The sequence below is a fragment of the Rana temporaria genome, chromosome 2 (genome assembly GCF_905171775.1).
Source record: "Rana temporaria chromosome 2, aRanTem1.1, whole genome shotgun sequence".
Lineage (NCBI taxonomy): Eukaryota > Metazoa > Chordata > Amphibia > Anura > Ranidae > Rana > Rana temporaria.
The window spans coordinates 514,761,743-514,777,755 of NC_053490.1; the positions used below are offsets into that span (position 1 = coordinate 514,761,743).

Sequence of the window (16,013 nt, forward strand, 5' to 3'; positions counted from 1 at the left end):
TTAGGAAGTCGGCAGCCAACCAGCGGGCCGGTAACAGCCAATCGGCGGCCACCGCTGCCGACATCCTCCACTGTAAAAAAAAACGTCCCCCGACGTGCTGCACGCCATTGCCTCTGCCTACAATCCCCAGAAAGCAGAGCGGGCCGGTAATAGCCAATCGGCGGCTGCCGCCGCCGCTGCCGACATCCTCCACTGTAAAAATAAGTCCCCTGACGTGCTGCGTGCCCTGCCTCTGCCTACAAACCCCAGAATGCAGCGCAGGCTGTGGGGCACTCAGAGGCGCATTGGTCACGCAATCTCCTTAAGGAGATCAACATTTTGTGGTAAGGTGCCATCCATGAGCACTTGTTTGCGGTGATTAATTTCCATTCCTTGGTGGAGGAGGAAGTCAACACAGATTTATGGACTTATCCTGCAAAATCTTTTTCACTATCATTTGGACTGTTTATGCACAATATCTGTTTGATCTCCTATCTTAGGAGTCTTATACATTTGTTGGACACTATCAGCACTATTTTATTATTTTCCACACACTATTGTATGGTATAATATTCCACTACTATCCCACTATTATTTATATTTATATTTATTTTCATTTAGGTTTTTATGGTTTTGATTAATTGGTTATTCATATAATCATTCCCACAACTTATTGATTTATTTATTTAGCGCATCCTTTTTACCCTCACTGATGTGGCACTGACAGGCTGCACCCCACCTCTCCACCCTAAACAATTATCTCCTCCCCACCTCTCCACCCTAGGTTTTTTGAGATGAAGGGGAAAAAAAAAAATCGGCCTAAAATATCGGCTGCAAAAATCGGCAACACATATCGGCCATCGGCCGCCCCGATTTCCAAATATCGGCATCGGCCAGAGAAAAACACATATCGGTCGACCTCTAGTGATAAGCCATAGGTGCTCCAATGGTCTTTGGATGTAAGCTGGAAACCGTGTGATATGACAAACACACCTGGGAGTGCCTCCACCGTCCGAATAGGAGATAAGGATGGGTACTCTTACCGGACCATATGGATCTTACGAGCATGGAACACTGGATCAGTCAACGGGAGTCCTCATTGGTGCTTCCGATTCCTCCTTAATGTATCGATGGTGTGGTGTACACACTATCCAATGTATATAACATACGATCTTCATCCGATATAAGGAAGAAATCCCAGTCCCTGCTCACCTTGTCAAACAATGATGTATGGTAATGGTAAAGGGCTATCTCACTGGTCCCCGCTGTCTTCTGGGACCTGCCTTTCTCCCAGAAGACAGCGGGGGGGTGGGGGTGGACATAGTGTAGATCACCGCGGATACTGCGGCGATCTATGCCCAGAAGTGGGAGAAAATGCTTGTATTAGACAAGTATCTGCTCCCCCCTGAAAGGGGCCAAATGTTACACCGGATGTTACATCATTTCAAAAACCTATGCATGTAACCTGGTGAGTTCTAAACAAACCACCAGAGATAAGCATAGATGGGGTTGCTGCAAGATTGCTCAAGAAAAGATAACTTAGTCAACTTGATGACATTTTTCTGTATGCTAATTAACAACGCACTTGTAAGACATGACATTAAAACCGGTTCCGGAATGTCACATGCACGTATACTGTGGCACAATGGCTCTCCTGTGCGAAATCCTGTATGGGTACGTCCTTCCCCTTAGCGCCCGCTAGAGGCCATGCGTCGCCGCTGCACGACAGGCGTCCGGATGCGTGTGCTAGGCAGGCACGCTCACCACCGATCGCGTGCACGGGTGCCAGCAATGGGATTTGTGTGTGTGTGTGTGTGTGTGTGTGTGTGTGTGTGTGTGTGTAAACACAAATCCCTGTGCTGTCAGGGCAGCGGAGACATGTCGTTTGTTCCTACTGAGTAGGAACAGCGATTATATCTCCTCACCTACTAAATCCTATCCCCATACAGTTAGAACACACTGAGGGAACACACATTTAAACCCCTTGATCGCCCCCCTACTGCTAACCCCTTCCCTGCCAGTGACATTTACACAGTAATCAGTGCATTTTTATAGCACTGATCACTGTATATGTCAGTGGTCCCAAAAATGTGTCAAGTGTCCGATCTGTCCGCCACAATACCGCTATAAATTGCAGATCACCGACATTACTAGTAAAAAAAAAAAAATAATAAAAATGCCATAAATCTTTCCCATAGTTTGTAGACGCTATAATTTTTCTGCAAACCAATCAATATACACTTCTTGCGATTTACATATTTTTGGTAAAAAATATATATATTGGGGGTACGAGACGGAGGTGTGACTGCTTCAGAAAAGCCTGAATCGGCCTTAAAGCGATATTTACTGTCCTTGCATGTATATCTTTTATTTCCATTGTTTCAACTGAATTTAATGTGGTGTTAAAGCGAACATTTTTTGTCTTTAAAATAAAAGATGTACCTATCTGCTCTGTGCAACAATATTGCACAGAGTGGTCCCTTGCTTCAAGATGTCCCCAATATATTTACTCTTATCCTACCTAAAATGTGAGAACTAAAATTGCACATTCTTTTTGGGTTCTGCATTTGCTGAATGAATAATTCGTTTTCTCATGCTTGCTGCACATAAAAACATTTCAGTGGCAAGATAGTGTGTGCAGCCCCTTCCCCCTTGTGTGTTTAAAAATACAGAGAAAGCAAGTTGTCATTTTAGCAAAAGCATGTTATTGCTCCAGGGTGCCACATGTAATTATACTCACGCCTCAAGCCTCTGGGGGGGGGGGGGCTGTTCCATTAAATACCACTTTGAAGTGCATCGGTCATTTATGTTTGGTTATGTTGAGGTATGAAACTAGTTTATAGTCAAGTGGTCTGCCGTAAATGGACCTTTACCCAGGTCAGAATTTGTATAAGATGAAATTTGACTGCGCATGTGCTGCAGGACCATGACTGAAAAACAATGCTACATTAGCACAGACTTGAGACGGGTCATAGAAATGTTGGCTATATGCCTTCTAATGAGCCCAAATCTTCTGTGCATTTTTGAGACGTGTACCATAAAATGCCTTCTCTTTGGGTACAGATTGTATTGTTCATCACTTGATCAACTACGAAATGTTTCCAAAATCCTTCAGTATCTTAACCACTTAAGACCCGGACCAAAATGCAGCTAAAGGACCTTGCCCCTTTTTTGCGATTCGGCACTGCGTCGCTTTAACTGACAATTGCGCGGTCGTGGCTTCCAAACAAAATTGGCAACCTTTTTTTCCCCCCACAAATAGAGCTTTCTTTTGGTGGTATTTGATCACCTCTGCGCTTTTTAGTTTTTGCGCTATAAACAAAAATAGAGCGACAATTTTGAATTTTTTTTATATTTTTTACTTTTTGCTATAATAAATATCCCCCCAAAATATTTTTTTTTATTTTTTTCAGTACTGCGACATTATGGCGGACATTTCGGACATTTTTGGGACCATTGGCATTTTTATAGCGATCAGTGCTATAAAAATGCATTGATTAATATAAAAATGCCACTGGCAGTGAAGGGGTTAACACTAGGGGGCGTGGAAGGGGTTAATCATTTTCCCTGGGTGTGTTCTAACTGAAGGGGAGGGGTGGACTGACATGGGGAAATGACAAATCGATGTTCATACATTGTATGAACATACGATTGGTCATTTCCCCCCCCCCCCTGACAGGACAGGTTCTCGCTCTGTAACGAGTGATCGCGGGTGCCCGTCGGTGATCGCGACCGCCGGGCACGCGCATCGGCGTCAAGGGCGCGCGCCCCTATTGGCTGCTGGGAGAGGTGACGTATAGCTACGTGCTCTCGCCCAGCAGAGCCGACCTGCCGCAGTATAACTGCGGCGGCTGGTCAGCAAGCAGTTAAATAATGAAAAAAAAAAAAAAAGATAACATGTTATACTTACCTTCCCTGTGCAGTTGGTTGGCACAGGACAGCCTGGATCCTTCTCTTCTCGGTGCCTCTTTGCTTCTCCTGTCCCCTCCATCTTGTCAAGTGTCCCCACAGCAAGCAGCTTGTTATGGGGGCAGCTGAGCTGCAACTTTGTGTATCCATTCTGACATTGAATTGCCATTTGGCCCTACCCCCTCTGCCCCCTGATTGGCTAACTGACTTTGACAGCTGCGGAAGCCAATGGCACCGCTGCTGTGTCTCAGCCAGTCAGGAGGGAGAGTCCCAGACGGCCGAGGGATTCGTGGACAGAGATGGGGCTCAGGGTAAGTATTAGGGGGTGCTGGGGAGGCTGCTTCACACAGGAGGCTTTTTATCCTAATGCATAAAAAAAACGTCTTATCAACTCCTCTGTGGTGAAAACCTTAAAGCTTTACAACCGCTTTAATGTTGAGTGCTGTATGTCTGTAGGTTATACTTTTCTGCAACTTCTTTGATTCCCTGCATACTTTGAAACTTCTCTGCTGTTTGCTTTTTATTTCTAAGGACTACATATCTTATGGTACCTTGCTGCCTGCAAGCAGTGATTCCTGTACTGACTCCGCCTCCTGAAACTCTTCTTCTCAGCACCTTTGTAATTCAGAAGGCAGTCTCTGTGAATTCAGTGACACAGCAGTGCCTAATTGCAGGGCATAGTGACTGTGTCACAGAAAACAAGGAAGTAAATGTGCCGAGAATTTCACAAAGTAAATTCGGATTAATAGGAGTAGGCTAGAAATAATTGAAATACAATATGGGAATGAATGATTTTACATTTTGACCATAGATGTGCTTCATCATTTTAGTTCAATTTTTTACCCAAAGTTTGGGATATCTACCATTGGAAAGACTCGTCCTTTCTGTTGACAGGAGGTTCCCTTTTAAAAGTGCAGGAATTGAAAGGATAGCTACACCTTCAAACAAATATTCAGGCAAAACCCTGGCTTGTGCATCCTATTAAAAGGTTTATCATTTCATACCTGAGATCACACTAAAATATTCTTGCAGCACCAGTCAGGGATAATGGCATTCCCTGTGTTGAGCTGGGTGCATGAGCTTGGGAGGCGGCTGCTGTTCTGTGCATGCTTTATATAGGAAAAGTATTACTGGTTGCACAGAGACTGGTACTTGGCAAGCCACACAGTAAAAATTAAGATTTGAGGTGTATGATTATATACTTTTATTAATATAGCAGCCATTGCAGCAATGAGAATGATGGTTGTCTTGATATATTCCTAAAGCAACACATCCTGAAAGAGAACCTGTACTTTTCCAGTAAATATAAGATTAAGCCCAGGTTCACACTGGGCTGCGGGAGTGAAGCCGTGCGAGTTCAGCTGAACTCGCACGATTTCACTCCCGCCGGCAGTCCCGATTTCGGCCGCGATTTAAGAGACATCTGTGCAGGTTTCTGCACAGATGTCTATGTAAATCGCGGCCCAAAATCGCAAAAAGTAGTACAGGAACTACTTGTGAAATCGCATCTCAAATCGAAGGAAATCGCACCCAGTGTGAACCTGGGCTAAAGCTGACATTGGTGCATGCTAAATTTTGAAAGACAGACCTCTTGGTTCAGTGAAGCTACACATAAAATCAATCAATGGAACTGGAGATATAGGTAGCTGAAGTTATATGCAGATCTCAACCTTTCCTGTAATAGTCGCACTTGTCCAACACCCCTTCTCGGAATCTCCCTATTGATTTACAAGGTTTGTCATAATAAAATTTTAAGGTGAAGTGACATTTTCTATCTTATAGGAGAATTTCCAGAAACATTATTGTGTTTAGGCGATGCCTTGATAGATCCATCTATCTTGTCTTGCGTTTCTCCTGAAAAATAACAATGTACTTTACTGTACATATATACAGTACTCTTGTATCTTTTACATCATAGCTGTTGATCTTCATTGTGAGGGCCGTACACTGTTCGATTAAATTTTTTTTTTTATTTATTCAACCTACAGGCTGAACATTAAAAAAACAGATACATACAATAGCCCAAAAGGGGTAATTGATCTAAATTGAAAATTCTCTGCCTAGGGCCGAAACAATTAATCGATTACAATTTTCATAATCGATTAATCGGCCAGTAACATAATGGTATTAAAACTAAAATTAGCCCTTTATAGTGCAAAAAAGCAAATCGCTACTGTAAATATTCCTTTCACGGTCAGTAAAAAAAAAAAATGAACCCCTTAGAGTCGGTTCACACTAGGGCGACACGACTTCCAGCGCGACTTTCAGAGGCGACTCCGACACGACTTGAGCATGAACCACAGGGCGATCTGGGGCGATTTTACAACACGACTTGAAGTCGTCTCCAGGACAGGAGACTTTCCAGTGGCCAATCAAACAACAATCAGCTCTAAGGGAGGGAGGGGGAGGGAGAGATTTGCCTGAGAAATGTATGTTATCTTCCTGGAAAGTCGCTTCAGTTAAGACAGTGATCAGACTTGGAGGCGACTTCCATTGAAATCAATGGGTACAAATCGCCTACAAGTCGGATTGAAGTAGTACAGGAACTTCTTTTGAAGTCGGAGCGACTCGAGTCGTGTGTATTAACACCGCTCCCATTCACTTGCATTGTTTTTCTCGACAGCGCGACTTGGGACGACTTGAGGCGACTTCAAGTCGGATCCCAAGTCGCCCCAGTGTGAACCAGCTCTGACAGCATCGATTATTTGCTCTTTTTGTACTTATTTTTTATTTTTACCCCATTATGTTACTAAATATCTCAGGCCGGGGTCACACCTCTGTTTTTTGGTGCTTTTTGCAGAAACACACTCCAGTTCCGTTACATGTTTTCCTATGGGACACGTTCACATCCATGATTTTTTTCAGCTGCTGCGTATTTGGAAAGGGCAAGGAGTTTTTAACGCAAAACGGTGCTATTTTTTCTTTTGGTTTAATATACTTCAATGGAGAAGCTGCAGAAAAGCATGCAATGTGTTTTTGCGGCAATTTGTGTTTTGTAATCTGCCCAACAACAAATTGGCCCAAAAAAAAATTTTTTTTTTTTTAGGCTATTATTCGATTTAATCGAAACAATAATCGGCCAACTAATCGATTATGAAAATAATCGTTGGTTGCAGCACGATCTCTGCCTGACTACTTCCATTATTCATTAAAAGGATATTGGCCAACAGGACCACCCACTAAGTGAATTTCAGTAATCGGTTGAAATTCAGTGTGTATGGCCTGCATTAGACACTGCCGCCTTTAACTGCTAGTCTAACAAGATTTGGGATAAGATTTAATGATACTACTGTACTGTTCTCTTCGCTGGAGGGAAAACCATACCTGGGCCCCCGCTTCTTCTTCTTTCTGTGAATATAGCTTTTCTGTGCCTCTCTTGTTACTTAAATATTACCCCACTAAATATCAGATCACTCGTTATCCAGGACAAGCCCCTACACAAGAAAGCAAATCCCTTCCCCTACCAAGATGGTTGCCTCCACAGACACTAAATTTTCTTAAAAATTCAGCTGCCGGTACTTATGTCTCAAATTTTCTGATCATTTTGACAAAGTAACCTCCTTGCAATTTCATCATATGTTCAGGTTTGTGACGAGTTTACTTTACTATCATCTTTCACGATTACCCTAGCACCCCATAACTGAAGAAGTAAAAGGCAGTGCCTTCCTCCTTGCCCCATTTTCTGAAGTAAATTGTATTCTCGGGTACCAAAGGTGCACTTTTGACAGTTTTAGTTTTTAATTGGTTATGTACCCTTGCAATAGACTTTACAAGTCAACTAAATTAAGTTCTATCTTCACTTTCTTTGTTCGCAGATGCTGAGACAAGAGCTCAACGAATATAAGGTAAGCGCTAATCTAATTTTATTCAGGATGCATGGGTTAAGTCACTAATCATTTCTCTGAAATTACCCCTTTTATTTGATTGCCCATTCACATGTTCGGGGGCAGCAAGTATAAGGATTACAAGGCCCTGCTCTGTCTTCCTCCCAATAATTTCATTTAAAATCTAGGTGCAGCTACAAAAAATAGGCAGAAGGGACTTTACTTATAATCGGCAGGAAGTGTCCCCTGTGCTCATGGTGCTCTTTTTAGGTGAAATCCTTTTCCGTCCATGCCCTCCCACTGGCACATATAGACTTGGTGTTCTTAAACCCAGAGCATCAACTTCATGAAGATTTTTCTCCTTTCCCACACTGAAATTAAATTACAATTACATTGGAAAATAAATGCCCAAATACTTTATTACCACAGTCATGATCTGTAGATCCCTCCGTGCCGTACTGTGAAAGCTGGAGGAGCAAGCAATCCCTGCTGGATCCACTCTGTTAGATGACACAATGATCTTGTGGAGCAGCAGGAGAACTGGTCAGTCTAAGTGTTGTAGCCGCCCCTACAGCTGATGACCAGTCATGTAGGGGTGCCAGTGCAACATGACTTTATTCCTATACATACAGCTGCTGGCTTGTTAATACTGGAGTTCTGCACTGGCAGGAATGACAAGCTGGGGGGTGGGGGTGGAAAGAGAGCACAGCCTGTATTGTCTCCTCTGTTGGCCACTTTAACACTTGGCTGTTCAGGCTGTGTTCTCTCCCCCTTCAGCTCCCCCTTTCTGCCAGTGCAGCCCCTGTATTCCTGTATACACAGCTGACAGTGACCAGCTTGTTTATACTGGAGTGCTGCACTAGCAGGAAGGCGGCGCGGGAAAGTGAGAGAACACAGCCAGCACCTCCTTCCTGCTAGATGACACAATCATGTGGGGCAGCAGGGGTTGGAACGTGCCAATCTTAAGTGCTCTAGCTTCTAATTTGTCCAGCACTTGCTGTCCAAGCAAACTCAGTGGAACAGCTGATGCTAAAGGAAATTTCCAAGAACCCCAATATTTTGTTGTGAAATTTGCAGGTAATTCTTACAAAAGTTGGTTTCAGAGTACATGCATTTACAATCTGAAAGACTGCAGTAATTTAATCTTGGTACAGTAAATGTGCCAGAGGAAAAGCCTTTGGTGTCCAAAAAGAACATTAGAGCAAGCCCTTAATTTTCAATTGAACATACCTGTATATGCTTTCTGGAACAGTGAGCTGTGGATTGATGAATTCAAAACAAAGTTGTTTGGCCATAGTTACTGTAGATTTGTTTGGAGCAAACCAAAGACACAATTTTACGAAAAAGAACTTCATACCAACTGTGAAGCAAGGTGATGAAAATATGGTTTGGGGTTGCTTGGTTGCTCCAGGGCCTGGACAGCTTGCCGTCATCAGGTCAACTATGAATTCTGCATTATATCTAAATGTACCCCCTCCCTCCCCAAGCAGGTGATCTCTGATCTGTCTACTTCCTATGGTGGAATACCTGCAGGCTTGCTCCCTAGCCAGGCTAGTGGAATTACTTGCATTAAAGTGTTTGTAAAGTCAGGTTTTTTATCCTAATGCATTAAGATAAAAAGCCTTCTGTGTGCAATAGCCCCCCTAATTCCCCCCATCTCCATCCAGCGATGTCCTTGAGTGCCTCAGCCATCCGCGACTCTCCCTCCTGATTGGCTGAGACACAGCAACTGCACCATTGGCTCCTGCTGCTGTCTGTCAAGCTCAGCCAATCAGGAGAGAGCAGGGGCGGGCCTGATCCAAAGCTCCGTGTCTGAATGCTGTGGGGGCACTCAACAGGAGGGCGAGGGGCCAGGGACCCAAGAAGAGGAGGATCTGGGCTGCTCTATGCAAAACCACTACATAGAGCACGCAAGTATAACATGTTTGTAAAGTTTTATTTTTATTTATTTTTTTCTATTAAAATAACAATCACTTTAATGTAAAAAAACATCTGGATTTGGAATCACTTCACCCGGGTTCATGTCATATGACGTCAGGGACTTGAAGTGGCGATATCTAAATGATGGATGCAGCTGCAGACATCATCCAGATATCATTCTTTTCAGCTGGCAATTCCCTGCACAGTGAAAACAATCATAATGGTGCCTGTTTTGCTGCTTGATTAGTTTTACGGCTTACCAATCGCACAGGCGAGACCAGAGAAGCGCTGCCCTCCGGCGAGCTGGAGAATGACCCTGCAGGTGGCAGGAGTTTACCATTGCGTGACTCTCGGAGGCCGGGCGCGACATTATGCTGTCACATGTGGCCCCGACAATTGTAAACACTACCGTGTATTTGGCTGGAAAGCCTGAGATCGATTTTTTTTTTTTTTCAGACTTTCCAGCCTAGAGGTGAGATTTGGCATCTTGTAGACTCTCTCTATAAAGAGGACCGGTTATGCCCTATTCCTATTATTAGGGATGTTTACATTCCTTGTAATAGGAATAAAAGTGATCCAAAGGTAAAAAAGGGAAAGTGTAAAAGTTAAAGTAAACCCAGAAAAAAAAATCGCCCCTCCCCGCGTGCTCGCACACCAAAGCGAATGCATACGTAGGTTGTGCCTGCATATGTAAACGACGTTCAAACCACGTGATGTATTGCCGCAAATATTAAAATGAGAGAAATAATTCTAGCACTAAACCTCCCCTGTAACTCCTAAACGTATAACCTGTAAGAAATGTTAAAGCGTTGCCTATGGAGATTTTTAAGTACTGAAGTTTGCTGCCATTCTACGAGTGTGCGCAGTTTTAAAGCGTGACATTTCTACTTACTCTGCGTAGCATCATCTTTCATATTGTACACATATTTTCTTTTAATTTGTGAAAGTGTCACCCCCACCCCCCCCCCCAAAAAAAACTTTGCTTATGAAAAATTGCTGCGGAAATACCTTATGACACAAAAAGTTACAACAATCGCTGTTTTATTCTGTACGGTCTCTGCTATATATATATATATATATTGCGTGTGTTTGGGGGCCTGAGTAATTTTCTAGCAAAAAAATTATGATTTTGACATGTAGGAGTGAAGTGCCAGAATTGGCTTGGGAGCCAATGAGAACCTGAGCCGGCTGCCCCCTCCCTCTCCACAGCCCTGCACTTCAGTGGGCAAAGCAGAGAGCTGCTGACTGACAGCCCTGAGAACCGAGAAATCAGCAGTGTTTGATCGCTTGATTCTCAGTGTTGGAGGCGCCGGGGGACCGATGCTTCATCCACCTAGGTAAGCATGTTTCCAAAAAAATAAACCCATACTTCTCTTTAACCACTTCGTTACTGGCCCATAGTCAAATGACGTCCTGTTTTTAAAGATGGATATCTCAGTAACGGCAGCAGCTGCTGTCACAACTGAGGTATCCATCTTTAGTGCCGACGGTCCTGTACACGATAACGGCGGTCTCCGCGGCGAATTCGCCGCGAGATCGCCGTTATCGGTGGCGGGAGAGGGGCCCCCCCCCCTCCCGCCGCTGTCCCGCGCCCTCCGCCGCTTACCGGAGCCGTCGGTAGCGGCGGAGGGGATCGCGACCATCCGGCAGCTGAGCGGGGACGAGACTGAAGGAAAAATCTCCTTCACCCGTCCTCATAGCTCTGCTGGGCGGAAGTGACGTCAAAACGTCAGTCCCGCCCAGCCTCTTAAAGAGACATTTTTTTTTTTGTCATTTGAAAAAATGACATTTCCAAATTTTTTTTTTTTTTTTTGCATTTAAGCCCAAATATGAGATCTGAGGTCTTTTTGACCCCAGATCTCATATTTAAGAGGACCTGTCATGCTTTTTTCTATTACAAGGGATGTTTACATTCCTTGTAATAGGAATAAAAGTGATAATTTTTTTTTTTTTTTTTTATTTCAGTGTTAAAAATTGTAAAATAATTAAAAATAAATGCGAAAAGCAAAAAAATTTTTTTTTAAAGCGCCCCGTCGAGCTCGCGCGTAGAAGCGAACGTATACGCGAGTAGCGCCGACATATGAAAACGGTATTCAAACCACACAAGTGAGGTATCGCCGCGATCGTTAGAGCGAGAGCAATAATTTTAGCCTTAGGCCTAGTCTGTAAAACAAAAAATGCAGCCTGTAGAATTTTTTAAACGTCGCCTATCAAGATTTGTAAGGGTAAAAGTTTGACGCCATGCCACGAGCGGGCGCAATTTTTAAGCATGACATGTTGGGTATCATTTTACTCGGCGTAACATTATCTTTCACAATATATAAAAAAATTGGGCCACATTTATTGTTGTGTTATTTTTTAATTTAAAAAAGTGAATTTTTTCCAAAAAAAGTGCGCTTGTAAGACCGCTGCGCAAATACGGTGTGACAAAAAGTATTGCAATGACTGCCATTTTATTCTCTAGGGTGTTAGAAAAAAATATATATATAATGTTTGGGGGTTTTAAGTAATATTCTAGCAAAAAAAACTGTTTTAGTCTCGTAAACACTGAATCTGAAAAACAGGCTCGGTAACGAAGTGGTTAAAAGGATATGCAATACTAGCATCTGAGTTCAAGATGTGCTTAATTTTTCAACAGGACAGCATTACATCTGTTGATATTTTTGCTGAAGTACGTCACCTTTTAAAATCTGTAGGCACTGTTGGAAGATCTAATGTTTACGCCTGTTCAAATATGTTGGAAAAATAAAATATTTCCATGACCTTGTGTAAACTCTGTCACTAAGTTCTCATATGTGTAATGGTTCATTAAATTTGTTATATTTTAATTGCGTCTTTAAAAAAAAAATAAACTATCATAGCAAAACAGTGGTTTGTATAATAGCTTGATTTTATTTATTTTTTTCGCCTTGAGTTTTGAAAGGTTTTAGAGTTATTCTCTTTTCTATCTTAGCTACTTCCAAACAGAATGGATTGGCAGGGCAATGAACATAGTAGGACATATGAGGAAATGGTAAGCACAATCATATTTTCTGCTATTGTATGTTGATGTTTTGTGTACTGTTTTTATATAGTCAGGCATACACAGTGTAATGAGCCTGAAGTATCCAACCACCTACAGTGCCTTGAAAAAGTATTCATACCCCTTGACATTTTCCATATTTTGTTATGTTACAACCAAAAACATAAATATATTTTATTTGGTGTTTTATGTGATAGACCAACACAAAGTGGCACATTATTGTGAAGTGGAAGGAAAATGATTTTCAATTTTTTTTTTTTTTTTTTTTTTTTTTACAAATATCTAAAGTGTGGCGTGCATTTGTACTCCAGGCAAAAATGATTTGTGGATCTCAATGACATGTTCCACAGATTTATCCTACCTTTTATGCCTTTACCATCAAGCAGTCTTCAATGTACATGTACCAATGTCCCTTAAATTTGATGAAACTATAGCACATTGGAGGGATCGGCCCTGTGCTCATTTCTGCCATAAGCACGCTCCAAGTCAGCAATGGAAGTTTCAATATTTGTTCTCACATCTTCACATTATCCCATTAGGGGCCTTCTCTCTCACCCCCCCCCCTTTGAGTACCATTAAGAACCTAATAAAGAACATTGTTCTTGCTGTTTTTAGGAGAACATGTTCTAATTAATTGTGTTGCCCTCTGATAAGCCGTTCTGCCAGTCTTCCCTCTCACATGTAAGTGTTTCACTCAATCAGTTTTTGGAATGCCAAGCAGTCTTGGATTCTCATATTACTCTTCTGGCAACTAAACTCTATCAGACTGGATATTGATCCTGAGGCCCCTTTTGCACCCCGTAGCCTGCTTTCTAAATTAGGCATGGGTAAAGGCATGTCAATCACTAAGCAAGTGCAGGTTTAAAGCAGTGTCTTTTGCATTTGCAGTTTCTCTGGATTCGGAAATAAAAATTGTAGTGGTATTAGCACACTTACAGAAACGCAGTTGAATACTGTCTGATGATTTGTTTGCACGAACAGTTTACTTTTTGGGTCAATTTTTTAGGGCCTACTCATTTCTGCCCTAAAGGTAGAGTAGATAAGCCTAGCAGGGGTTCCCGAGACTAGAAAGTTATTTCAAGGGTTCCTCTATACAAAAGGTTGAGAGAGGCTGGATTATATGAGAACCTTTTCAGATAATGTTTTTTTTTTTCTTGCAGGTATCGGCTAACAAGAGTGTAGCGCCAGACCATTTGTTGAAATTATGTCAGAGTTTAACAACGTTTCTTGATAACCACTCTCCAGCAAACCTATCCAGAGCAAGTTCGCTGCTTGGCCTAGTCAAACAATCAACATTACGTACAGAAAAAGGTATATTACTCCTTGATGAATTCTTTCTTTCTGTTTAGAGGAACCTTTACTAATCAAAATATGTGGACTTGCTTTCTAGACAATGTTTTAGAGCTTCCCCTTGCTTGGCTGTGGCTGGTTTAAAGCCCAACTCCATGAAAAAAAATCCACCTTGCAGTGGGACTAAACTGTTCCTCCGTTGAGGAGCACTGTTTTGTTTTTGGTTGGAAGTTGATTTGCTTGCTGTGCCCACCCCTTGTTTTTTTTTTACACTGCTTGGTGACGTCCCTACTGTCAAGATTATTTGGAGCTGTGTTTGTCCATGAACGAAAGAGAAAATGATTTTTGTACTCACCGTAAAATCCTTTTCTCTGAAGTTCGTTGACAGCACCCACCTCTCCTTTTTTAATTTTTTACTGCTTTTTGACAAACTGAGCTGTTGACTGCAGGGTGAGGGGTTATGACCAGAGGGCCTGCTGCCCGCTGTGGGTGAAAAAATATCTGCCATGCAGCCTTTTTGGCGGATGTTTTAAAAGCTAAAAAAAAAGCACCTCAAAAGCATCCCTATCCATTGAAATGAAGGGAAGTGTCTGAAAAGCGCTTAAAAAGCGATTTAAAATGTTTTTTGCATCGTGTTTAAAAAGTGCACCGCAAATGCCTCCAAAAGTGCTGCAAAAGATCTCGGCCTTTTTTAATGTGCAGTTTTTGTCCTCTGTGTGAAAGTACTCTAAATGTCATTAAAAATGACCCTTTTCCTTTCAATTCTGTAAAATGCAATATGGCTACCCCCAGGTTATGTCATCTTCTGCTTGCTTAATACAAATCAGATTTTGAGCATTTTATGCAACAAAAATTGCATTTTTGGCTGAACACACTCAAAAGGAAATTGTGTCTAATGGAATGCAGACCCTACAATTTCCCTCATTAGAGCCTTGCAGGTGCAGCAGCTGATTATTATAAAAACATTTCCATACAGATTCACTTTGCACATGAACACGGGCAACACAGTGATTTCTTCAGAATAATAAAATGTAGGAATCTGCATCAAAGTTTTTTAAAATCCTTGCAATGTATAGAGGGGAATGTTTTTTTTTATCCAACAAAAGGGGAGTTACTCTTTTAATTGCTTGTTACCACCTGCTCGTGTGGGACTTCTGACTGAACTGGTTACACTTCCATGCCCATATGTTGGACACCACTTTAATGGTTATCAGCAGCTGTAAAGGCTAACTCAACCTTTAGCAACATGTTACGCCTCTATTTAGGGTGTAACATGTTGCTAAGCAAGCCAATGAAAAACGCCCGATCACACCAATCGGCTTGTTTGGGGTTTCCCGATCGATTGGTGCCTCTGGCAACACGAATTGTGTTCTGGCAGAGAAGGCTCCCCGCCGGCAGAACACAGTGGAGGGATTATTTCAGTCAGTGTGAATGGGGAAATCGAGTCAATTTTCTTTCCTTCCACCCATAGGATGAGATGGGGGTACCATTTTATTTTACAAAAGGATGCAAACTAGCGCTTCAGTTCCCTCACTGTAGGTTCCCTTAGATCAGTGATTTTCAACTCCTGTCCTCTGGACCCACTACACGGCAGGTTTAAAGTATTAACTTGTTAGTTGCAAACTAGAATACTGCAATCACTGAGCAGCAAATCATATTACCTGTGATGTATTTCAGTTATCTTGCAAACCTGGCCTGTTAGTGGGTCCTAAGGACAGGAGTTCAGAACCAATGCCTTAAATCAGGGATCTTCAAATGTTCTAAACAAAGGGCTAGTCTACTGTCCTTCAGACTTTAGGAGGGCCGGACTGTGCCCAGTGGGAGTAGAAATGGTCAGTGTCAGTGGGAAGAAATAAGGCCCCATTGATAGTTTTAGTGAGAGTAATTGCACCCCATTATTGGTGTAAGTGGAAAGAATGGTGCCCCATCGTTGATGTCATTGGGCACCATTGTTGGCATTATTGGGGGGAATTATGCCCCATTGATGATATCAGAGGATGAAATCATGCCCCAAAGGCCGGATAAAAGAATGCAAAGGGCCGCATCTGGCCCCCAGGCCGTAGTTTGGA

The 16,013-nt window shown here is 42.4% G+C and overlaps 1 protein-coding gene across 6 annotated transcripts in view; it reads left to right on the forward strand.

Moving 5' to 3' along the window:
* The window catches only part of LOC120927972 (bromodomain and WD repeat-containing protein 1-like), a 209,478-nt gene that overhangs the window by 25,558 nt on the left and 167,907 nt on the right, over nucleotides 1-16,013 (forward strand). For all 6 annotated transcript variants that reach the window (XM_040339002.1, XM_040339004.1, XM_040339001.1 and 3 more), the window contains exons 3-5: nucleotides 7,704-7,733; nucleotides 12,586-12,645; nucleotides 13,815-13,965. In XM_040339002.1, the coding sequence (XP_040194936.1) occupies nucleotides 7,704-7,733; nucleotides 12,586-12,645; nucleotides 13,815-13,965 (241 nt within the window). The remainder of the gene's footprint in view (nucleotides 1-7,703; nucleotides 7,734-12,585; nucleotides 12,646-13,814; nucleotides 13,966-16,013) is intronic.